Genomic DNA, 27,019 nt, shown 5'->3' on the forward strand with positions numbered 1-27,019 from the left:
CGCCCCTTAATCTGCACTATGCAACCACGGCACTGCCATTTAGTGCAGAGTTCAACTCATTTGCTTTTAAAAGGACACACCCCAAAACGGCACATTTTTGCTAACAACTACAAAATGGCAATTTTAACATGCTATAATAAATTATCTATATGATATTTTGAGCTAGAACTTCACATACATACTCTGGGGACACCAAAGATTGATTTTACATCTTAAAAAAGTCTTGTGTAATGTCCCCTTTAAGGGCTTTTTAGGTGTGTCAGGAGATCTGTCGTTTTTCTACAGTATCTCTGAGTCTTTTAAAGGGCCCATATTATGCAAAATCCACTTTAACAAGGTGTTTTGAAATAAATGTGTGTTGGCAGTGTGTGAAGTAAACCACGCTTTTTAATCCCCATTAAACCAGAGCAGTTTTATTAGACATACCGTTTAGATTCTCTTGTTAATGTGATGTCACACTAACAAAGCCCCACCCACAGCCACTGATTGACTGGTTAACTTTACCCAAAAGCTTTTCTAAATGTGTTTGTTAGCTTGTTGTAGCACTAATGCAGATAAAGATACTATTGTCTACGACTGTATTCGCATAATCAGATCTATTTTTAATCGAAAGCAGTAACTCATTTGCATTTAAAGGTACACACATAAAAACATGTCCAAATAGGGGCATTTTGTACATGCTATAACAAATGATCTGTGGGGTATTTTTAGCTGAAACTTCGCAAACACATGCTAGGCACATCTGAGACATATAGGCTGTTTACACTTGGCATTAAAATGTGTTTTTGTCGATCGGATCACAAGTGGACGACGTTAATGCCAGGTGTAAACGGTGTTCAAAACGTTTTGAGCTCGTCCACTTTCGACCACTTTCAACCACATCCAGAGGTGGTCGAAACCACATTCGATCGGATCGCTTTGGAGTTGCGGAACGCACATGTGGTTGAATGCGTTCGAACAGCCACACGCGACCGCCTTCTCTCCGCCCATTTATCTAATCTGAGGTATTAAACACAAGTTTTACGTTGTTTTTGACTTCTGGCGTGAACATTCGGTGAACAGCGCTATTTTTAGCCTTTCATTGATAAAACTAAGAGGCTGATCTCCGTAGTTTCGTTTTGAAAGCGTGTGAAAGTTGCGCGATCCTATTTCATCAATTGCGCTGAAAATTCAAAGAAAGCTTACATACTCATGTACAAAACACTGTGCAGCATGTTTACTTGCTAAACAAGCAGTGCACTCCGACATAATATTCGTTTGCGTCCATATTACTCCCGCTCGGGTTTGAATGACAGCAGGGAGACTCGCCCACCGTCTCACAGACCACCCCCTCATAGTATTCAGCACAGAAGCGGTCGAAAGTGGACAAAAGAGACGGATTTAAATACCAGGTGTAAACGTAATGTGTCTCTCTCGTCCACTTGTGATCCGATCGATGAAAACACATCTTAATACCAAGTGTAAACAGCCCCTTAGATTCAATTTAGTAAAAATTTGCATTATATTGGCTTTTTAATACTTTAAGATTGAAATGGACAGATCAAACATTTCAAACTACCATAGGCGATACCACCTTTACTAATGATTCTTTGTGACTGTTCTCTGTATGTCATCATACTTTTCATTCATGGCAACATACATTCAACATGGTTGACACAAATGTCAGAAAAAATAGTCGAAATGTCACCAGCTGTCACTTGGGCTGCACCCTTTCAAAAAGCACCTAAAGAGTTAATGCTTCAAAGATACATATTGGTACCAAATATATAAATAGTCTGTACCTAATGGTACATATTTTTAAGGGTCTTTTTTAAAGTATACTGCCTCAGTGACAGCTAGGGTACATATTTGGACCCTTTTTCCTAGCAGGTGGTATATTTTGAGATCTGTTTATTTTATTGCCATTTTTTATAGTACCAGACTAGATCCCTCAAAATACGTCATTTTGAGAAAATAATAACCATTTCTTTCTCCTTTGTGATAATTAAAGCATCAGATAACAAAACACGTCAGAACCACAAATTCTCCCTTTAACTTTTGCGCCTCTAAAGTGTCTTTTATTTGCAATCATCCCCATGCTTGATCCATCACAGCTGATCAGCCGATGAATCACTTGAATTTCCTCCCATGCTCTCCTAAACGGGTACCATTCTCCTTTCCTAATTCTCTCGCCTTCCTTTCGTAATGACACGCTGTTCGAGTGCAGAGTCGCTGAAGGCAAGAGCTCAGCTGTTATACCCCACAGCAGTCAAGGGTTGGCAGGAAACTTATTTTATGTTATGGCCTCAGCATAGAATATTAAAGATACTTCCCTTATAAACTGCCTCTGCAGGACACTAGTCTCCATTATCGGAGAGTGGAGAGTAATGTAAGGTCCGGATTAGTTCCCCGCTGCTTTTGTTGGGCTGTATTGAGTACAGCGGATGACTAGGTTGGCCGCTCCGTTGTGTTAAACGGGGGGTGAGGAACAGGGGTTCGTTAATTCACTTCCATTGTGGGGCATGTGTGTGTCTGTGATAATACATTTTGAATTGTATAGAATAGGCGCTGTGAAGAGGTGGAGTGGGGGGCGGGATGTGAGGTGGTGAGGGGCAGATGGGTTTAAATCAGATTACAGAGGTGTATCTGCTGGGCTTTAAAGTCTATGTGAAATCAGAATTGACCCAATTTACACTATATGGCGAAAGCAGTACTTGTATGTGTGCTGTTGACATTTAATTTAAAAACCATTGGCAATAGAGAGTCAGCTGGGAAGGTTTTCCGCTAGATACTGAAACCATGAGCAGTGCCTACATTAAATAACTCCAAGGAGAAAATTGAATGAAAATTGCATGCAATTTCAAATTTTCATGGCTTTTTATTTGGCTGTATTTATTTTTTCAGAAAATATATTACTAAACAGTTTTACTACTACATATTCCTTGCGTGTAACGCACCCATTGATGCGTCACTTTACAACATGGCTGTAGGTGCTATGGGTTTCCTATATGTTTCCTATAAAGTGCCCCTGTTGTTGTGCATTGCATATATTGTGCCGAAATAAATTTGAAACTGAGCCACAGTGACACACATTTGACTGATACAAATGAGAGAGAAACGATTCAGTGATTTCATTCTTTATTTTTTTGCATTCCAACAAGCTTGCATCTTTAGTACAACAAGACATCAATCAGCATGCATCTTTAGTCGGCCGTGCATGTAAATCAATAACAAACAATCAACCATGAAATGTTTTTTCCATGCATTTCTCTGTAAATACATTTAGACCGTTCGCATGCACCACCAAGAAGTTGAAAAATGATTTCATCACCTCAAAACGTCATTGAGGGCCTGCGCAGGGGTCTCTTAACTGCCAGCGCTCCCCCAACACACACCCGTCAGTGTTGTTACCTCATTAAAGCCGAATCAAGGTAATTGATCGGCCCATCGCGGACCTCAAGGGGAGTGGCTTTGATGTTGAGTGAAGCATAGAGACCTGAAGAAAGGGGAGCGAGATTGACTAACATAGCGAACGCCCACGACCAACTTCACACATGAATACACACACAACGGTCATTTACATAGCTGTACAGATCTATACATCGCTGTGCAATGTATATGTGTACACTTACAGTAGGCATGTGTGCATAACATTACCTTTTTTTGGCTTGTTTGGATACTTGCACACAAACACACACACACTGGTGTATACATACTGTGGTAGAAGTGATGAGATCATAGATGCAATCTATTTATACAAATCATCTCCAATGCTCCGCTGTTATTTCTGTTTGACATTTAAGCAGCATGAAATGTAGCACGAAGTGGTCATTTAGATGTAAAGGGAGCGAGATCTGGGTCTCGTGTGCAGCAGATGTTAGATGTACAGCTGTGGTGCTGGTCTCATTTCATTTGCTAAATAGATCAGAATTTGCCTGATCAATCATACTGTATGTGCAATGCATATGTACTGTTTAAAGGGACACTCCACTTTTATTGAAAATATGCTCATTTTCCAGCTCCCCTAGAGTTAAACATTTGATTTTTAACGTTTTGGAACCCATTCAGCTGATCTCTGGGTCTGGCGCTAGCACTTTTAACATAGCTTAGGATAATCCATTGAATTTGATTAGACCATTAGCATCGTGCTAAAAAATAACCAAAGAGTATGCCTGCTGCTGCCAAGTCATTGATTATTACGCCAGTTTAAGGGTATAGTTCCTAGCCATATCTTTGTAGAAAATCGCAGCTTTTAATTTTCCGTCGGTCTTAGTACACAATGTAACTACAGAAGAGTCAAGTTTTAAATAGGAAAAATATTGAAACTCTTTGGTTATTTTTTAGCTCGATGCTAATGGACTAATCAGATTCAATGGATTATGCTAAGCTATGCTTAAAGTGCTAGCGCCAGACCCGGAGATCAGCTGAATGAATTCCAAAACGGTAAACATCAAATGTTTAACTCTAGGGGAGCTGGAAAATGAGCATATTTTCAAAAAAAGTGGAACTTCCCTTTAAAGACCAACTATATGTTATTCATTTAACATGTTTTTTCTTGATTCTCCTTTCTGACAAAGCCTCTTTTTGTCTTTGTTTCTTTCAGGATGACCATTCCATGTTCTTCCAGTTTGGTCCCTCTATAGAGCAGCAAGCGTCTGTTATGCTTAACATCATGGAGGAATATGATTGGTACATATTCTCCATCGTCACTACCTACTACCCTGGATACCAGGACTTTGTCAATCGGGTAAAGAATGTTTAATATTTTAGTTTTCCATATGGGTTCCACTAAAATTGACAGCTTTAAATCAAACGTTTTTAGCTAAAGAGGCCTGTAATAGCTGGCGAAAGCTACATTTTGGGGATGGAGATGGGTTGCGACTCCTAAAGTAAATTCTGGTCTTAAATGTAGAACTATAAGCAGCCTAACTATTTTAGTGTCTGATTTGTGTAATGCTGTGGAAGAACAGCTTCAGAGAAAATTAAATCATCTTTATTTAGACTTGTCTGCAGTCTTAAAAGCAATTTAATTTAAGTAAAACATCAGCTGTTATATAAATCTATTATATAAATGCATATATTTTTGTTTGAATAGCTTTTATGCAAACTCAGTTACAAGTGTTTCATACTTATGCAAACATGGAAAAGAAGTACGATCAAAAATCCACTAATCAGATTTTTTTGAGAGTATGCCGTTGCTCGCAAGGCATCACGAAAGTATTAAATCTTCTAGGTACGTTTAGTTTAAGGCATTGTATGTTAATGATAAAACGCATTGTAAAAAGGGGGGATTTTTTCTGCAAAGAATCAATAAAAACAGGTTTACTACATTGGGATATGTAAACTGATAAAATATATTCTTATATTTTAAGTAATTAAAGTGACAGAGTGGTTTTCTATCCTCTAGTGTTTTCATAGATTTTGACAAACACCTGTGTCTGTGTTTCTATTGTCTCAGTAAGGCAGTATTAATGTCAAAGTCATATTGACTAATAAACCATTTTAGAAATTACAATATAACCAGATTAAAAATGAAGACAAATTTTAATTGTACAAGACACAATTGTTATTATTAAATGCTACAGTAATAAACACCATTTGAGTTTGAAAATTCTGGAACAAGAGAAAACGTACGCTCAGTGATTGTTATTAAATGCTACAGTATTAAACACAGTATTAAAATTTAAACAGTATTAAAAATTCTGGGAATTTTGGAAACTTTCCATTGAAATTGATTTCCTTTAATTCCTTAAGTTGGAATATTTTCAAAATTCCTGAGCTTTCTTGCAACCCTACACACCATTGACCACACATTTTATAAACCAAATCCCAATGAAATCAAACTGACAATTCTTATTTTTTAATGCAATATTGCATTGTTAATTATAAACAGTGTATCTGTGTTAGTTATAATTGTTTTTTAATTCATGTACCCTCATAAACTTCAATTAGAATCTGAAAATATACTTCTAATTCTCTGATGACAGTAATTCTCTGACGCACAATGCACAATGTTTTTCAAAGGAGGGGTTCAACGGTATAATATGCATTCTGACTTATTAACACAGTTTAAGAGTTGGTTATGCTAAACATAGGCAAAGTGTCAAAAAAGCAGTTGGACGTGTCATGCGTCAGCTTAGTTTTTTATCAAGACTTTTTATCAACAATAGCACGAAAGAAGAAGTGTGTTTTTGGATATAAGGAGAAGTAAGCCAGCCTCATTATGGAAACAATGGATAGTTTGTTTATCTGGGGTGTTTTGCATGTGTGTATGTTTATTAATGCTGGATTTCATTGAAAAGTCTTGAAAAGTTGCATGCAGTTAGTAAGACTTCTGTGTTTATGTTTAAATAGGCGCGTAAGTGCATATTATATAAACAACACGAGCATGTATAAATCATAAGTTATCTAGTGTTGCATGACTCGTGACTCGCTCCTCTCACAGCTCGTAACTCCTCCTTCCGAATTTTTTCTTCCGTTATCGGGAAGAATCTATAAAGCTGATCTGTCTTTTATAAATCTGATAAAAGTAAAGACTCTTCAGAGATATGAAGGATGTAGTACTACTTTATAGGTTCTCCAGTTTAACGTCAGATACGCAGAAACAGCTTGCGTTATGGGAGCTTTAAACAGAAACGATGATGCGTTGAACACCCTGTTCTGATTACAAAAGTGTTGCAACTACACTATCTTAGAAGGCAAGTCTTTGTGTTTTTTTTTAAATGTTTCCAGAGCCTGATGAAATCATTATAAATACGTGTTTAATACTATAAAATACACTCAATGTTACAGTTACTGCCCTTGCCTTTCAAATGAAAGCGAACATTCCAACTTGAACCCATTGTGCGAGCTGTCTCTTTAGTACCGTGTGGTTTATTTACATGTTCCTGCTGATTGGACTGCAGTTCTGAAACACCCACCAAACAAGAGAAAACATATTTTAAATGTGTATTGCTTGGTTGAAGATTTGTTCATTCCGATAATTACCAGTAAAATTATAGTGTAATTCAGTGGTTCTCAAACTTTTTCAACGTGCGGCCCCCTTTGTGTACGGTGCATCCCTTCGCGGCCCCCCCAAAGAAAATTTATGGCAAAAAACAGTTCTAAAACTTCACATTTTAATTAAGCAAAACATTAAATTATACAAAGTAGTGCCGCCTTATTTTTTTTTTATTTAATTTCACAGAATTCGTGATAAATTAACGTATTTTATAAAAATGTCGTAAAACTGGGGCCCCCTGGCACCATCTCGTGGCCCCCCTGGGGGCCCCGGACCCCAGTTTGAGAACCACTGGTGTAATTGCTGTATTTTATTTTAGTACTGTTGAATATAAGTTGTGTTGAATCTCATAAAGCAAACAGAAACATGACTGTTTTTTTTCTGTTAAAAGGAACAGTCCCTGAGGACTATGTTCACATAGTCTCACTAATCACAACACCCAAATTTAAGAACCAAAATGAAGTTTATTCATTCATTGAAGATGCTTTACTACTCTAACTGGCCTAATAGGAGTATATATACACTCGCCTATTCAAAAGCAGCTAAAATTGAGACCATGACTAGGCTGCTGTTTGCCTCACTGCCTCTAACTGAATCTCTGGCTTGTCCGGATCACAGCCTAATTCCAACATCTCGACTCCCACCGGGAGGCCAGCCTTTGCGGCATTTGTCTCTTTCATCATCTGGAGTTAGCCAATGCTTCTGTCTCAAGTGATGTTCATTTCCTCTCGTCTATCTTCTGTACCCTGTCGAAACCAATAGGCCTGTCCTCTCCCCTATTTTCAGCGCGCTTTGTCCTATCCAACTTCATCTCTATCCGTTTTGATTTGATCTCCCTATTCATCATTTCTCACGATTTGTGGTTTTGGTGTGATATATAAATTCAACGATAGCCGCGTACCCTTTACATTTTTTTGCAAGGTTAAAGTCCAAAGCTATTTGTAGATGAGATTTTAGATTATGAATGCATAGCCTAAGGGAAAGTCATAAGTTAAAGTAAGCTTATTAAGGCTGTCTGCATTACAATTACAAAAGGATTAGTATAATGCTGTCTAAAATTGATGGATTATAGCATGTCACACTGCAAGACGTGTCAGCTTCTTAAAAGTATTTTCTTTTAACTAGCCTTAAACAAGTAAACATTTTATAATATTCTAACAAGTATCCATCTCCAATCACAAGTGTTTGGTGTAACTATGTACTAAGTAATTTAATTACATTTTCCTTATAAAAGTTAAGCAAGGGATTACTCTTATTTTTCCAGTAATTTAATTACAGTTACTTCTGATGTAATTGAACTACTGTGTATGGACTGCAGAACAATTATGTATAATACAATAGTGGATTTAACATCAAAATGTAAAGTCTAACGTTAAAATGCATGTTTTTTATGTATCCTTCTCACTTTAAATACTTTGGTGAGTTAATATGAATATTGGTAACACTCTTTCAACACTGTAAAAAATAAAAAGTTGACTTAACTTAAATTTTCAAGGCAACTTGCTGCACAGCTTTTTTGAGTTTACTCAACTCTTGGATGATATAGTTCACCTAACTCAATTTACTGAGTAATGTCGACTTACACCAAAAAGTTGAACAAACTTAAACTGATTAGGTAATAAGCAAATTTCTATGTTTACTCAACTAGTGACTAAGTTGGGTAAAGAGTAATTTAGTATATCCAAATTTAACTAATCTACATGTTTTGGAGTGTACACAGAAAGGTCTCATAAACAAAGTCTTTGTCTGACTTAAACCAGAGACCTTTTTGCTGTGAGGCAACAATGACGCGCGTTAACTCATTGTGCTGCCCTCTACACTGAACACACACTTCTCAATCATGGTAACAATGAACAAACATAATTCTTTAAAAATTACTCTAAATACAACATATAACTAACATTAACAACATAACAACATAAATAAATCCAGCAAACATTAAAACAGTCATCTTTTTTAGTAAATATTAACCAAAGAAGTGAACATGTCGCAATGCATGCTGGGAACCATTCCGACCATTGTTTTTTTAAATCGCTGGTTCAGATTACTCGGTTTGGCAAGTTGGGTGAACGAATTGGACAAAAACTTATACATCTAAGTCCAGTCAACAAAATAATATTTGTTAGCTGAATGATTATGCTCTTTTCATTCAGTGAACACAAAATAATCAATTGACGCCCTTCAACAAAGAAATCTTTGTTCAAGTTACTTAATGTTCTTTGTTGAATGAACATTTTAAAGTTGGATTTTTTACAGTGAATATTAACTGGTTGGTTAGCATTAACCTACTAACCGTGGGTTCACACCAGCCGCGTTTGAGGCATCAAATTCGCGTCTACCGCGTCTAGTTTACCGCTTGAACATTTTGAGTTCACTGTGCATGAAATTCTAGTGATCGAGACTGAGGCTTCTGCGACTCAGCTCGCTTCCTGTAATCACCCCACTAAAGCAAGCTCCTGATTGGTTAACGAGTCACGTTTTTTTTCATGTGTATGATTTATTCGAGCCATTTCAAGCCTATCTTCATATCATTTAGTAAATAGGATTTAGAAAGTAATTAGTAATAAGTAATGAAATACTTTTTGAAGAGAGTAATTTGTACAGTATAACATGATTGTATTACAAGATAACTAGTAATTAATTACTTTCTTTGAGTAACTTACCCAACACTGCCAATCACAGACCTCCTAGATATAATGCGATTTTCTAAAATCTGTTATAGTACATATTGGTGTGGATAACGTTCTGATCTACTCCCGCCTGAATAATGCTGAAATCACTGTCAGGATTGTGTTTGACTTTCAGGACTGAGCTCCGGGCGATGCGGGTGTGTCGAGTGTAATTCAGAGGAGGTTTTACATATTGAAGAGGTTTATGCAGCAGGTTCTGGATGTTCTTGTAGTTTACACCGGCCAGGTTCTTAAGGTCCTACCGAGGCCTGTGTTTTTTGTGCTGTTGCCTGTTGGGAGAAAAATATTGGTTCAGGCATTACCAGATGTTGAATTTGTGACAATGATAAAGGTTTTCCCTGTGGTACCGAATGCTACATTTTTGTGTAATAATACTGTCAGTGCAATTCACAAGGCTGTCAAAATGGCTTAAAATATTCAGACATACAGAAGTATACAACATGCATCCACAATCTTGGATATTTTTGTATTCTTCTAGTCGTATCTCCAATAAAATACTATAAAATGGAAAGCATCTCCATGGAGTCCATGGTGTTGGAACAATGTGTTATAAGGAAATATAGTTTAATTTCTCTGTTCTCTACAGACTCAGAGCGACATAAAGATTGGTTTTGTGGAGTTATATTTTTAAAATGTAGGTTAGGTTTGTTTCTTTAAAAACCTTACAGATTCAGAAATGTTTGGTGGGTGTGTTTCTGGAGGACGTGCATTGCTATGTTTATTTTTCTCATGTTTGGGGACAGCTTAGTGATGTTTGACCATTTTAGGGTTTACATAAACGTCACAGATTGTCTTCTTGGATCATTACCAATAATTTAGACTTTGAAACTGCTTGCAGTGTTGCCAGAAAATTTTATGTGGATTTTTAGGCCTATTTGTAGTACATGACGACATCATATTCTTTTGCCGAAACTCATTGCAGTGTAATTTTGCATGCTCGAAGCATAGTGTGTCTGCACCTCCTAAATAAATAATTACCTTTCTCCATCTCTTTCTCACACACACACACTTTTCTTCGGTTTTCCAATGTCATTCTCCCTTTCTTTCAACTTCCTTTCTCTTTTAACAAGATAATAGAAAAGAACAGTTTCAGGAGGGCTGGAGGCGGCAGGATGTGTGTTGCAGGACATGACGGTTTGTTTTCTTTCTTTCTGTCATCATCCAGATCCGGAGTACCGTCGAGAACAGTTTTGTCGGCTGGGAGCTGGAAGAGGTGTTGCTGCTGGACATGTCGGTAGATGACGGCGACTCAAAGATCCAGAACCAGATGAAAAAGCTTCAAAGTCCTGTTATACTCCTCTACTGCACTAAAGAAGAAGCCACGACAATTTTTGAAGTGGCACATTCTGTGGGTCTCACGGGTTACGGTTACACCTGGATCGTACCTTCGCTGGTGACAGGGGATGCAGATATCATACCCAGCGTCTTTCCAACAGGTGTGAATGGATTCAAATGTAAAAAAGAAAAGTGTAAAGTTAAAACATGTTACATCATTCTTTTTTAATCAAATTTCCCCTTTCTTCCTCTCAGGTTTGATCTCTGTGTCCTACGATGAGTGGGACTACGGTCTGGAGGCTCGAGTGCGTGACGCTGTAGCCATAATCGCCATGGCAACCTCTACAATGATGCTTGATCGGGGTCCTCACACGCTGCTTAAGTCTGGATGCCTCGGTACACCTGACAAGAAAGGCAGCAAGTCGGGAAACCCCAACGAGGTGCTGAGGTGAGTCAGGCTTAGCAGCGTGCCGGGTTCAAGCAACGACATCTGGAAGCTACAATAACGTGCATGCATGGGCACACGTTTACAACAGCTGCTCAGAAAGGTTGTCAAACTAATGGAGTGTTTGAAGGGGTTAACAACCCCAGACAAGTGCACAAACAAGCAGACACAACATGGCTGTTGTTAGAGGCAGTGTAGCTAGGAAAAGAGCCAGACGGCTTATTGGCAAAAGACCTCTTTGCTATATTGATATATTTTATGAAAACAGGTGTCATTTTAATGGCGGTTTTCTTATTTGTCCTCTTCTGATGTTGTTGATTATTTAATGTGTAACCGAAACAATTTATAGACTTCAGTCCAATCCATCTAAGTTGTTGACAATATCCATTGGAAATAGCTGCTTTAAGCCATTAGAAAGAAGTGACCAAGCTGACCGCCTTGCTTAAAGGGTACCTTGACTAAAAACACATGTATGGTGTAATAGATTAACACTGGGATTGGCTACATGAATGTGAAATTAAAAACAGTACAAATGTCATAATTTTAATAAACTTTGAAAAACTCTTTCACTCGACCGCCATTTTGTTTACATCACAATACAAGATGTAAAAAGATTGCAATCAAAAACCATTCTATTAAACCCTGCCAGCGTTGTAAAAAAAAGTTGCCAGCCAGAAAAAAACGTTTTATCCTTTATTTTTCTCTTTTTATCACCTCTCAAATATGGGTAAGTTTCTTCGAAAATACAAAATTTTGAGCATTTTTTTGCATTTTTGTGATAGAGATCAGTGCCCGGTTGCATGAAACTCCTTAAGTGAGGGTTTCCCTGAGGTACTGTAAGGGATTTCTTTATCAGCGTTGCAACAAAGGTCTTAACTGTCACCCTTATCCAAGTGTTTATACTAAGTATTTTATGGTAGTCTCTTAAAAAACACGGCAATAGAGAAGCGTTTGCTACAGTTACAAAATCTAACAGCGTAAACAAATCAACGCACGCAGCTCAACAGACGGCGGATTTGTGTACAATGAAACGTCGCAAGTAACAGATTGTAAAGTACTGCATGTATAAAACCTCAAAGTAATTCAAAGTTGAAGAACTCTGTATTGACTGATAATCAAACCACTATTCTCATAATAAATGTGCATCACTTTTCTCTAAGGGATTATTTCGATCATTAGAAATGCGCGTTGGTATTTACTTTTCTTAAATAACCATAAAATCATCCATCGCGTGTGATGTTAATGAGAAACATTACACTCAAGAGAAACATGACAGAACACCGGATCCATAAATATCACAGTTTAACGCTACAACACTTCACACCGCTATTGCAGAGCTGTCACTTTCTGCCACCACAAAAAAACGTCATCTCTGTTTCATACACGCAAAAGGGCTATACTTTAGCATTTAAGGGTAAATACTTATTGACAGCCTTGTGGTTCCCTAAGTGAACACTTAAGGTTTTTCTTGCAATCCATTTTTTATTAAGATTACCCTTTTCCTTAAATCTAAGGGATTTCTTAGCTTAAAGCGTAACTAAACCCCTGTTCCGAGCCTGACTCCACCCACTGGCAATATTTGAAAAATGCAAGAAAAGTGGGCAGATCCCAACGGAGATAGAGGGGACGAATTAAGCTCGTACCAAGTGTGTGGTGAGATCGTAACAAGGGCGTGGTGAGCTTGAACCTGCTTACGTCACAAGTTATTTTTTGGACCCAACATCCAATAGGAAAATTCAACTGCAGTAGCCACCGTTCAACCTGAAGAGGGCAGCACTCAGACGTTTTTACATCATATATTGTAACATTGAAACACATTATACCCAAATGTCAAAAAAGTTACTCAAATCAATGAATAGCACTAATAAAGCATCATTCTTACAGATCATTAAAGGAATAGTCTACTCATTTTCAATATTAAAATATGTTATTACCTTAACTAAGAATTGTTGATACATCCCTCTATCATCTGTGTGCGTGCACGTAAGCGCTGGAGCGCGCTGCGACGCTTCGATAGCATTTAGCTTAGCCCCATTCATTCAATGGTACCATTTAGAGATAAAGTTAGAAGTGACCAAACAACGTTGATCAACGTTTTTCCTATTTAAGACGAGTAGTTATACGAGCAAGTTTGATGGTACAAAATAAAACGTAGCGCTTTTCTAAGCGGATTTAAAAGAGGAACTATATTTTATGGCGTAATAGCACTTTTGGGAGTACTTCGACTTGGCGCAGTAACACCCTCCCTTTCCCTTTATGAGGGTGAGAAGGGCAGCGGACTTTTCAGGCGAGTCGAAGTACACCCAAAAGTGCTATTACGCCATAAAATATAGTTCCTCTTTTAAATCCGCTTAGAAAAGCGCTACGTCTTATTTTGTACCACCAAACTTGCTCGTATAACTACTCGTCTTAAATAGGAAAAACGTTGATGTGTTTGGTCACTTCTAACTTTATCTCTAAATGGTACCATTGAATGAATGGGGCTAAGCTAAATGCTATCGAAGCGTCGCAGCACGCTCCAGCGCTTACGTGCACGCACACAGATGATAGAGGGATGTATCAACAAGGTAATAACATATTTTAATATTGAAAATGAGAAGACTATTCCTTTAATGCTAATGTGAACAGAACATGAGAAGAGGAGAGTTATTAATTCACACCAAAATAGGTGGGGGTATGTGATTTTGACACCTGAATGCCGTTAAAAATACAGGTACATCAACGTATGCTTTTCAGCATTTTCAATATGAACTGGAGAGTAATGTTAATGTTGAACAATACAGAAAACATACAAATGAAAGATGATCAAAATAAAGAGGATCTGAGAGGTAAGGTGGGAGTAAAACATTCCATAGTTACCTTTTAGTAATATTTTGCAGCACAATGCAAAAGGTAGTAAATCTAGTAGCATGGCTTTCAGTTAGTTACTCCCCAGCACTGGATAGGTACTTCATTATTTGTATGTGGGTCTGCTGTAGTTCCTTGCTGATGTGTCTGCCACTGAAAACCTTTCACGTCCCATTCCCCATTATGTCTCCTCTGACGTTCAGCCCTCGCCCACGTGTCTGTACCGGCCCGGCTGTTATTTTTTTATCTCGGAAACATAAATACCCATAGGAATATAAAAGTGAGCTTTTCATCTGAACACCTCTGTTCGTTCTTGTACCGTTATTTGACATTCAGTATTGAAGGGTATTGATTCTTAAGTATTAATTAGCATTTAGGCTCGGTCACACTCTCCTTTAGCCAGTCACTTGATCTGCTGGTGAGAAGTTAATTGAATGCTCGAGGCAGAGCAGGATTAGAAGGCCAAAATAAACAACAGTGGCAGCCAAGCAACTGTATTTTTCACAGTTTTTACTGTATTTGTTTTTTCTTTCTTTTTCTTTATTTATGCTCTTTCACGTACACTTTTTGTCACTTCATTCATCACCCTTGTTCTGTAGATGCGTTATGGTTTTTTATGAAATTGAGAAGCGGCATCAAAAAATCATAGCCATACCCACTTGCGACACAAAGCAAGCACAGCCAAGGAGCGTGAAACTTTGTTCCTGTAGCTCAGTTAACGAGTGTGATGCTAACATCACCAAGATTACGGGCCCTATTTTAACGATCTAAGCGCATTGTCTAAAGCGCACAGCGCAACGTCTAAATGGGCGTGTCCGAATCCACTTTTGCTAATTTAACGACGGGAAAAATGGTTTGTGCGCCGAGCGCATGGTCGAAAAGGGTTGGTCCTATTGTAATGGGAGTATTTTGGGCGTAACGTGCAGTAAACCAATGAGAGTCTCAGCTCTCATCCCCTTTAAAAGCAAGTTGCGCTGGCGCTATGTCTAATCCCTATTTAGATGACGGACTTTGTAAACTGAAAAACTAAGCGGAGGAAGAAGATCCCCAGTTTAAGATTAATGTTAAATAATTGTGTTATTTTTCACTTTGAAATTGTTATTTTTTTATTAAAACCTTTAAAACCCGTTTTCTTTTAGTCATGGAAGTAAAAAAGCAGGCTTGTAATTGCTTTAAATGTATGGCTATCCAATATCATAAAAAAATTATTTACAAGTATGTAAGATAAGGTTTGTACTGTAAAAATACTTTATTTGTAACAAACAGGAGATAAAGAATTTACAAACGTCTCTCCGCACGTTTCAGCACTTTGGACTCAGCGTTTTTTTTAGCAAAGAGTTTTTTTTAAGCATTACTTAAAATGTTTTTCATCTCACCATATCCGCAAGTACAGAGTCATCATATACAATACATCCGTGAGGTAGCATTAAAAAAAACATTTAAAAACAGATGCATTTGTTTAAAGCAAAGCATTTATTTACTTACCAGACTACAGGTGAAGCAGCTCTTTGCGCCTTCTAACGTCTCACAATAAGTCCTCAATTATGTCCAAGAGACTCAATAATAATCTTTTACATTCAATCCTTTAATCTTTCATATTTAAAAGCATTTTTGTGCTGCTGGGCATTCATGTATTGTGATAAGCAAACCCGCGTTGTCCTCCCGTTTATAGGCGAATATTAATGCGCTCTTTAAATAACATACAACATATTGCGCCATTGACTTTAGACTTTAGACCAGGTTTTTGTTGGTCAATGGTGTAGTCTATTTTAGTTGCCTCAAAATAGCAACGCGCCAACAATGCGCCTGAACACACCTCGTTTTCAGACCAGAACGCCCATGGGCGCAAAAGGGGGCGCAAAAGAATTTTCTATATAAACAACGCAGCGCTAAACGTGAAAAATAGGGTGGAAACAAGAGAAAGACAAATGCGTCGCGCATTGCGCTGCATTGCGCCGGGTGTAAGATAGAGCCCTACAAGTTTGATTACCAGGGAACGTGTAATGTGGCAAATTGTGCAAATTGAATGCACCATTAGTCTCTTTAGAAGAAAAGTGCCTGTCAAATGCAATAAATGTAAAACTATTTTAAAAACTGGGTAACACTTTAGGGACCAATTCTTACTTTTAACTAGTGTCTTATTAGCTTACATATTGGCTGTTTATTAGTGCTTATAAAGGACATATTAATGCCTTGTTCTGCATGACCATATTGTTCATCCCTTAACCCAATCCAATACCTAAACCTAAAGCCTACAACAACTACCTTATTAGCTATTAATTAGCAGTAAATTGAGTTTACTGAGGCAAAAGTCATAATTAATATTCAGTAAGTGTTCCCCATACTAAAGTGTTACCGGAATACTTTATGCACTCTGAAAAATAAAGCTTCCTATGCAACAGAAAGGTTTTGTGGATGTTAAAGTTTCTTTATGGAACCAACAAACCCTTTAAAATAGGTAATTCACCCAAAAATGACAATTCTGAAATAAATTTGCTCAACCTCATGTTTACAAGCCTGTATAAATTTCTTTGTTCTGCTGAACACAAAAGATGATATTTGTAATCAAGCAGGAAACAATACGAAAAAATACTATTGAAGTCAATGGTGCTCAAAAATGGTTTGGTTACTAACAATGCTCAAAATATCTTCCTTTGTGTTCGGCTGAACAAAGAAACTTATACAGGTTTGTAACTACGTAAGGCTGAGTAAATTATGTCAGAATTACATTTTTGAGTGAACTATCCCTTTAAAAGCTTCCTTGTCAGGCTGGGCCGTATGGTTTCCATAAAGAACCGTAAAGAATATCCACAAAACCTTTCTGTTGCATAAACGTTTTTTTGTTCTGTAAATAGATTCTTTAGACTATTGAAAGGTAAGATAAAAATAGGTCTTTTAATAAACTTTGTTTGAAACCATAGACTGTTAAAATCAGATGGGCCGACACTTCTTTATAACCTTTCTTTTATAGAAAATACAACCAAAATCTCCCCAAAATGGCCACTGACATCTTGTAGCGATGATGTCATTTGAAACGCTATTCATTTATTTGCTTAGTGTGGTGTTGAACATGTAAAGTGACGCATGGTCTCTGTTCATCTGTTCTTTTTACAAAGAAGTAAATGCATAGTCTAGTTTATAGCTCACCCAAGTTCATGATTAAAAATAAAAATGTGCAAATGCATAAAGGTTAACTGAGCATTACATGCACAAGTCATATGCTTATTACAATAATTTACGATTAAAGGTACAATTTGTAAGATATTTGCAGTAAAATAATAAAAACCACTAGTCTTGTGTTATATATTTTGTCCAGCTGATTACTAACAATATCTATAATGTTTTCAACTACTTGTAAGTTATGAGAAAATTGCTGCCCTAAACAGTGACACTGGGCAGTGCAGTCGCCTGTAAATGACGTTAATATCTACGTTACCCTTTGTTACCCGCCTTTACTGACGTAAAAAACACATGACAACAGTGTCGTGGACGAAAGCGGAAGTATAGCGTCTGTCGGGCCACTCGCTTTTTTATGGTAAGTTTGTTCATCTGAACACTTAATTCTGTGCTGTGTTAACAAACCATCGTATTGGACTAATACTGTAACATCTATTGCGTTTTGAACATTACATGAAACCTTACATAATGAAAAAAACGATGTCATCAAACACAACATTTATAAAACTTGATTACTTTACCTCATGTGTAACATGATGGGAATCAGCGTTTGAGTTAAAGACAACAAATCCCATCAGTCCACGCTGCTTCAGAGCATCATTAATCTACGTCATTGTTATTGATTTGATCTGGCGCCCTCTAGCGGCGCGGATTATACAAATTGCATCTTTAGCTCAGAATAAAAGTCAACTTTATAATTGTTCGAGGGGACATTTCACAAGACTTTTTAAAGATGTTAAATAAATCTTTGGTGTCCTCAGAGTACATATGTGACGTTTTAGCTGTGAGCAAAAATGTGCCATTTTTGGGTGTGTCCTTTAAAATGCAAATGAGCTGATCTCTGCACTAAATAACAGTGCTGTGGTTGGATGGTGCAGATTAAGGGGCGGTATTATCCCCTTCTGACATCACAAGCGAAGCCAAATTTCAATGAGCTATTTTTTCACATGCCTGCAGAGAATGGTTTACCAAAACTAAGTTACTGGGTTGATCTTTTCACATTTTCTAGGTTTATAGAAGCACTGGGACCCAATTATAGCACTTAAACATGAAAAAAGTCAGATGTTCATGATATGCCCCTTTAATAATAAAATAAGTTTTATATAAAATAAGACGTTTGCAGTGTACAAAGCCTTCGGATTTGAGAAATAGCCAGTTTAAATATCCCGAGATTCGAAAAGTGTTGGATGGAATACAACTGTGTTTTCACCCCAACTGTAAAACAAAATGTGATTGATTAAATCGAGAATTTGCCACGTTTGGTCAGCACGATGTGCTTGTTTTCTGATTGGCTGGAATATTGTGGATTTTTGCACATCTTGACATTTTTTAAATCCACAAATGCGCGCAGTGATTCACAAATGCACACAAATAACTACAATTAAAATATATTTATAATTTTTTTATTTGCAAATCCTATTTTATTTATTTGTAAATGTCATTCCTTTTTGTGTAATGCTTCGCTGACATATATTTACGGTTTGCTTATTGTGCATTTGTGGATTTAAACATTATTTGTAAAACTCTTTATATTTATTTATAATATAGACTCAATTCTGACCCCGACATTACCCTGTGCATACTCTGAGATTAAATCCTGCACACTGCTCTCTCTCTTTTTTTAAATGTTGCTCTTTACAATGTTAATGCAAACTTTATTTCCCCTCCCAGATATATATATAAAAAAAACACTTCTTTAAATGCACAATGCTAAATTTGGAACCCATTTCTAAGCATTTATGCAAAGGAGCAGTTAATTCTTTTGCTTGGCTGAAAAGCGGGCTAGTTGATGCCACTTAATGCATTTAATTGAGTTCTGTACAAATGCATCATCAATCTTTAATAAAACAAGGTTTCGTTTACATGTTCAATTAAACATTTATAATGTATCCAGAACCATTTGTAGCCCGGAGATCACGTTATGAAGATATATAGCTGGGCTGTTATGAAAAGCTTTGTTTATTCAAAGGAGAAAAACAAGTAATTAAGTCTTAAAAACACTTTTACACTGTTTGTGAATGGTGCATTTACAACCGTTACCCAGCGGACATGGTGTCTGAGAGAACAAGATAGTTATATTTGTTTAATTAGGTAGATGTCTATGAAGTGGATTTTTGGAGAGGCTTATGAAAAGATAAGATTGCTTCAATGTCTCGCGAACATCCGGAAACAAAGGAATAGCTAGAACAGGAGGAAAAGTAGCCATAACTACAAAACGGAAGAAATTGTTTTGTTTGTAGGAGTCTTGTGGGAGAGCAGGTTTTTCAATCATCCTGCGGCACACAGCTGGGATGCTCTGCACCCAACACACAAACACGCAGGTGTCTCTGAATGACAGTGTTATGAGGTGGGCTAAATGAAAACCATCAGGCTCCATGACCTCTTGAGGACTCTAATGATCCGTTTCCACAATGATGGAGACGATTTAAATGGCATTCCAGGATTCTATATTATCATTCTGGAACACCCACCATGCTCCGCGGTGGATCTGTCAGTGATGATTGAGGGCTTTTCGGATGACTGGGTCATGTTCTGCGATGGTTAAGGGTCCGACACAGCCTCAGGGGTTTCTTCTAAGGTCAGCTGAAGGTTTCGGCACGGTATTAGAAGGTTAAATTTGATACAGATGTCCCATAAAGGTTGAGAGCGGGGTCAAATGGAGTTACCTGTGCTTAACCTGGGCAAATCATTTGAGAGGACATGAGCAGGTTATTCTCATGAACATCTCATTTCATTCAGGTCTAGAACTTTGAAGTAAGTAGTTGTGAAACCAGTGGCGGCCGGTGACTTCTTTTTTGAGGGCGCTCGATGCGAAGTTCGTCAGAACATGTATGTAGCCCGTCGTGTGTGGTTCGTAATTTTAAAATGTGTTCGGCGCATCGAGTAAACCTATGTGCAACACGTGTCTTGTCAAAATAAGTGCCTGCTGCAGACGCGTCTAAAAGGTTTACTGTTAAGGGAGTGTCTTGCGTGTATTTTCTGAATGTGAGCGTCTCTTTTATCATGAATGGTTTTTCCTTCCTAGGAGTTTTCGCCTGGACTAGCCAGGAGGGTTTTTCTCCTAGGGGTTTTTTTCATCCCCTGGAGAGTCCGCCACCTTTGGCTCAACGTACTACTTTACTGTATACATTACATTATTACTACGCTCGCTTTTCTATGCTTTTTCTACATCTATTAATGTAAAGCTGCTTTGAAACAATTAACATTGTGAAAAGCGCTATATAAATAAAATTGAGTTGAATTGAATTGAATTGAAAGATAGATTGAGGCCCTGTCCCAAATGGCTCACTCCAGACTTGTGGACTTCCTCAGAGTCCATACTTTGATTACATCATGTAGTGCCGACTTTAGGGACCCTTGACGTGAGTCGTATTTTGGGACAGACTCAAGCGTCACGCCGGATATAGGAAGAGAAGTTGCCCATCATTGTGAACTCCTCCCATCCGTCATCTGATTACTCAAGGACTTCTGGGTTGTTAAAGCAGCACTGCAGGTTTTGCCGAAGACGCATCAAGGGTGCAAAGGGGGTGCTGATGAGCACACTTCAGAGCTTAAAAATTACAGACGGGACACCGGATTCGTAGACTAAGCGAGCACACACAATTTAAAGCCACGAGACCGACAGGGACAGAGCCTGATTGAACACCGCTGTGGATCACATTTAAACTTGGGTCCCTTGTGAGACCTGAATACAACCCCAATGTGGCAGTCACAAGGATCACAGCGCCCCCTATTGTGTGGATCAGTTTTTTTTCTCATTTTTACATTTTTATTTTTTTTAGAAGTGGAGGTTTTTACCAAAAAAGCTTGCATGCACTTTATTTTAAAATGTGTTAAATATAAATAAAAATTACTAAAGTGACATTTGTAAAAAGTAAGGCATTTCAGTTACTGACCAATAATCTTTTAAGTGCCATTAAAGTGAAATTACTGAACCTAAATATTTAGAGCCCTATAAAATGCTTATTTACAAGAAAACATGTCAGTGGGTTTTGCATTTGAACTCCTTAATTGTTAATTCTTATCAAAGCATATCTTAATATATATATATATATATATATATATTCAGATATTATAAAAATACTATGCCTCATTTCATCCATTTGGCAGATGCTTTTAATCTAAGCGAGGCAAAAATTTTTGTATGTGTGCTCTGTGGGTTCGAACCCATGACCTTTTGCTCTGCTAACACAATGTTTTTTACACCCGTTTTGTGTTTTCTGTCTTGTCCGCAAGTGTCTTTTGCTAGTTTCAACCCAGCGCAATTATCACTAAATAGCAAATGCATGGCCGTTCTGGTCTGAAAACGAGGTGTGTTCAGGCACATTGTTGGTGCGTTGCTATTTTGAGGCAACCAAAATAGACTACGCCATTGACCAACTAAAACCTGGTCTAAAATCCAGAGTCTATGGTGCAATAGTGTTTTTGTTATATAATGAGCGCGTTAGAAATATACGCCTATAAATGGGACGACAACGCAGGTTTGCTTATCACACACATGGATGCACAGCAGCACAAAAAAGCTTTTAAATATGAAAAATTAAAGCATTCAAATGTAAAAGATTATTATTGAGTAGCTTGGACATAAATGAGGACTAATTATGAGACGTTAGAAGATATAAAGAGCTGCTTCACCTGTAGCCTGGTAAGTAAATAAATGCTTTGCTTTAAACAAATGCATCTGTTTTTAAATGTTTTTTTAAATGCTACCCTACTAATGTATTGTATATGATAACTCTGTACCTGTGGATATGGTGAGATAAGAACCTTTTTAAATAATGCATTAAAAAACTCACAGCGCTGTCCGAGTGCTGAAACGGCTCTCCACACGTTTGTAAATTCTTTATATCTTGTTTGTATTTTTAGAGTACAAACCTTTTCTTGCATATTTTCAAATTATTTTATGAGATAACAATGATTATGTAGGAAATTAATACATTTACAGCAATTCAAAGCCTGCTATTTTTACTTTCATGACTGAAAGAAAACGGCTTTTAAAGGTTTAATTCCAAAAACATAATAATTTCGATACAAATAAAAACAACACAATTATTTAACATTAATCTTAAACTGGTGGTTTTCTTCCTCCGCTTAGTTTTTCAGTTTACAAATTCTGCTTTCTAAATAGGGGTTAGGCGTGGTGCCAGGCGCAACATAAAGAGCACGCGATCAGTCCGAGGATTAATATCCAAAGAGGTTAGATTTTCTCTTTTTCATCTAGCCTACAACAGTGGGCATTTCTAAAGCAGGACACATTTCAAAAAGTTTTGCTTTTGCGTCTTCTTTCTCTGTTTGTGGAAAAAGACAGATGTTTATGGTAAGGGTCAAGGACAGAAGCGGTCTGTCTAGCACGCGAGACAGTCGCGGACTCCCCGGGCGCAAGCGAGACAGACGCGGACCGCCCGGGCGCGCGCGAGACAGACGGACCGCGTCATCTTGCGCACACACACGCGTCTCCGTGGAGCTTCCCAGCTATAGTCAAGCACGGACACATATGCAGTACAAGTGATTTCTCATACAAATGGTTATTTTACCAGACTGTCAGGACAGCAATAATTTGCGTCATTTACAGGCTATTCGTATTCACAAATTAAGGATAGAAGAAAAGTGGTGAAATGTCTGTAGGCACGTGTGGACACGCGCAATGCGTTAACATTTTTTTTAACTGATAATATTAATTGTTCTAGTTGTTGAATGTTAAAATTGAACAAATTGAAGAACATGTTCCTTAAGTAATTTGCACGTGTTTTGTATTGAAGATAAATAAATCATGCATATTATTTAACTCGTTGTCTTGCCAATAAACCGCGGGAATTTGTTGATTACCAACGGCGGTAAAAAAAAATCCAAACCGGCCCAGCCCTAGCTGAGACTCTTATTGGTTTATTGCACATTACGCCCAAAACACACCCATTACTCATTAGGAGAATAGGAACAACCCTGTTAGGCCATGTGCTTGGCGCATAAACCATTTTTCCCATCGTTTAATTAGCAAAACGGGGTTCGGACACACCTGTTTAGACCGTGCGCTTTAGACAATGCACTTAGATCGTTAAAATAGGGCCCAATAGGTTGATCTGCACACAAACACACAGAAAAAATTTCTTAAGTCGCCAGTATTTCGATGTTTGTTTACATTTGGTTACATTTTGTACAGTATGTGGTTGTGTGCACATCTTCTATGCTCTTTCTTCACGAATGCTTGGTTGGTTTTAGTAATGTTTTGACTCTTCTTTAGTGCTTATGGCCTGTGAAGAGGCTTTTATTCTCCACTTCAGTTAATTGTTACCCCTCAGGCTGCTGAGCTCAGATTCACTGAATGGCCAGCAAACTTGATGCCCAGCAAGTTTAATAAGGTGGTTTTGGACGATTTTATTATACTTTTGGGCACTGCTAAAAAAAGCTGACACAGAAGTAGGTCAGGATATCATTCGTTAGCTGCTTTTTTGGGGTTTGGGCTCTTTATACTGTATAAAAACATTAAACCGCTAAAATTGAAAACTTAAGTGTAATTGCTATTAAAAGTTGCACCCTGCGGTGATAACTTGATTGCATTTTTCTGACCACTTTGAATTCGATTACTGAGTTGAAACTCTGAAAACTCATACGATCTAGAGACTATTGTGACTATTTATATAGAGATGTTGTTCTAACTTAATGATGAAATAAATGTTTGCTTTCCCTTGTCTTTTCTCCCTGCGTTCTGCTTTACACCTTCATTCCATCTTCATTTATTTTTTTGCTTTCTCAATTAGAAAATACAAATAAACATTCTCTCTTTATTAAAATACTTTGCTTTAAGCATACAGTATTCAATTCAGTTCCCTGAAGGTGGGTTTGTGTACCTTTAAGAAGAAATGAGATGTGTACGAGTTGGTTTGTGTATGGTGTGGTTACAAAGACTTCCCTTTAATCAGCTTTGTTCATTACATGACATCTTGTGTAATAGAGGTAAAAAGGTAATTAATCTATAGTCCACCCAAAAGGCCCGGGTCAAATTACAATAGTGGCTCAGTCCTCGGAGTGTAAAGACATATTTAGTGACTCCCCACGTCACAGAGCTTGATTCAACGTCCCCCCCGGCGACGGTCATGCCCAGAAGCAAATAATCTGCTTTAATTATAAAACATTACATTAACACACACACGCGCGTTTAAAAATCTATACACACTTTTACAGACTCAATTTTATGCATATATTGATTTGCACATGTGCTATTGCATTGCATACCTAATTGTGAATACCTCATTTGAAACCAAAGATTGCTCAGTTAATACTAAATCCTGTTTAGTTTAACATCAATTCTGTGTTTTGTTTTTTATGCCGTCATTTTGTGGATCCAATTTTATTTTCGCTGAAACACATTAATGCAATAATCATATATAATTTCCCAATAGCTGTTCAAGCTGTTCTCTGTTGACCTCAAAAGATTGACAAGTCCTACAGTACAAAACAGCAAAGTGTCAGGCTGTTGTTATACATTATAGATGTTAGATGTTATGTCAGACCAGAAATTATAAGAGGAAAATCTCAAATGTGAGACAGTAATTCACGAACGCTCGAATGGTTGCGCTTTCCATGGCCGTACTGTAAATCTAAAGATGACTTTTCCAACGTCAGATCAATGCTTGAATTGAAAAATGTTGGATATGATAAATCTGGTTGGCTGTCATGTTGAATATCGATCTGTTTGTATTTATGGAGACAGATAAATGTGACTCTACTGCATCATGTGTCTAGCTGTAAGTGCAGAAGATGCTCGTCCTCACACCACGCGTCTTGCTCTCTCTCTCTCTCTCGGGTGAGATTACTGTTCCCATGGCAACACAGCAGATTGCTTGGAGATTGCTATGGTTGTGGGCACCATGGTAACGCATTTTATATGCTGCTCGGTCTCTCTCTCTCACACACGTTCTCACTTTCATTCTCTCTGAAGGCAGTTTGAGGTTGTACATTCGCACTTGTGTCAGGAATCCAAACAGGCAGCCATGACGCACACTTCTGAGAGCTGATGCCGTTCAAGTTTGTGGTTGTAGGTTAAACAGATCAGGTGTGAACATACACTCTGTTTTAAGCCATGATTGGGTCAAATATGAACATTTTCTACTAGGTTCATTTAAAGGTGCAATGTGGGACTTTTTGAAGGATATCTTAACAGAAATGCAATATTATATACATAACTATATTATCAGTGGTGTATAAAGACCTTACGTAATGAACTGTATTGTTTTTATTACCGTTTTTATCTACATACCCCACGGGCCTTTTTACATGGAAGTCGCCGCCATGTTTCTACATTTGGTACCAAACAATGACATTACCATGGTCTTAAGGGCGATTTATAGTCGTGCGTAAGTTCTACGCTGTAGCTACGGCGTAGGTTATCCGTAGCCTGTGCGTAGCTCTGCGTAGGCTGGCGTGCACCTCGCAAAAATTTTAACAGCGCGTCAGTTCTACGCGGACCGCAAGCGCTGTGATTGGTCCACCAGAACCCCTCCGGTCAGGTAAAAAAACTGCGCCATAGGTATTTCCGTTTGCGACGGTGAAAACAACGATGAGCCAAGTTGAGGAGTGATTTAACTCAAACTTTAACAAAAATCGCTGTTTATTTACTTCCATCATTGCTGGTCTTCTCAAATCATACACAACAAGTTGCTGTTTCTTCTTCATTTCTGGGGTTAACTTGCCAAGCTGCTTCTTCTCTGACGGTTGCGCTGCTACTGTGGTTACTGCCTACCAGCGGTTTGCGTGTGTGTTTGCACGTCGACGCGGAAGACGACGCAAAAGTATAAATGAAAACCGACGTGAAACCTACGCCGTCGCAGCTAACTAATGCAATGTATAACTAGCCATGCTAGCAGTGGCGGCAAATTCAAAATATGTGTTCGGAGTATCATGTGTGTTGCTCGTGTTTTCAAAATATGTGTTTGTTGCGTCATGTGAGCCATGTGCATCACGTGTTTTGTCAAAATAAGTCCCTGCTGCACACGCATCAAAACCGTTTATGATAAAATAGACGCTCACGTTCACAAAATACATGCAAGACACTCCCTTAACAGTAAACTCTGATTACGCATGCGATTATGCGAGTATATGGCAACCGTGAGTGTCTCTTTTATCATAAACCCTTTAGACGCATCTGCAGCAGGCACTTCTTTTGACACAACATGTGATGCACATAGGTTCACTCGACACGCCAAACACATATTTTGAAATGATGAACCACACACATGACGGGCTACATACATGTTGTGACGAACTTCGCATCGTGCGCCCTCGAAAAAAGAAGTCACCGGATGCCCCTGCATGCCAGGTTTTTATAAGATGTATGTGTTGGTCAAATTTGGCCACTTTCTGGTGTAGTACCGTAAAGCATCAAGTTTCCTACATTGCGTACATTCCTACAGTGTCCAATACATAAATAAACTTTGATTGATAAAAATTAAAAGGTTGCCATAAATGAAAGATGAGGGGGTCGCACCAAGAGGCTACATTCAAACGTGCACGTGCAAAATTTGAATCACCCCTTAGTTCATATATTATCTCAGTCTTACTGTAATTGGTAAATATTTATCTTATTCATTTGGTTTCTCTTAATGGTTGACT

General features: G+C 37.9%; 1 protein-coding gene across 8 annotated transcripts in view; it reads left to right on the forward strand.

Annotated features, from left to right (window-relative positions):
• The window catches only part of grin2bb (glutamate receptor, ionotropic, N-methyl D-aspartate 2B, genome duplicate b), a 141,161-nt gene that overhangs the window by 73,996 nt on the left and 40,146 nt on the right, over window positions 1–27,019 (forward strand). For all 8 annotated transcript variants that reach the window (XM_055204710.2, XM_055204709.2, XM_055204707.2 and 5 more), the window contains 3 exons: window positions 4,583–4,726; window positions 10,835–11,105; window positions 11,200–11,392. In XM_055204710.2, the coding sequence (XP_055060685.2) occupies window positions 4,583–4,726; window positions 10,835–11,105; window positions 11,200–11,392 (608 nt within the window). The remainder of the gene's footprint in view (window positions 1–4,582; window positions 4,727–10,834; window positions 11,106–11,199; window positions 11,393–27,019) is intronic.

The sequence above is a fragment of the Misgurnus anguillicaudatus genome, chromosome 3 (genome assembly GCF_027580225.2).
Source record: "Misgurnus anguillicaudatus chromosome 3, ASM2758022v2, whole genome shotgun sequence".
NCBI lineage: Eukaryota > Metazoa > Chordata > Actinopteri > Cypriniformes > Cobitidae > Misgurnus > Misgurnus anguillicaudatus.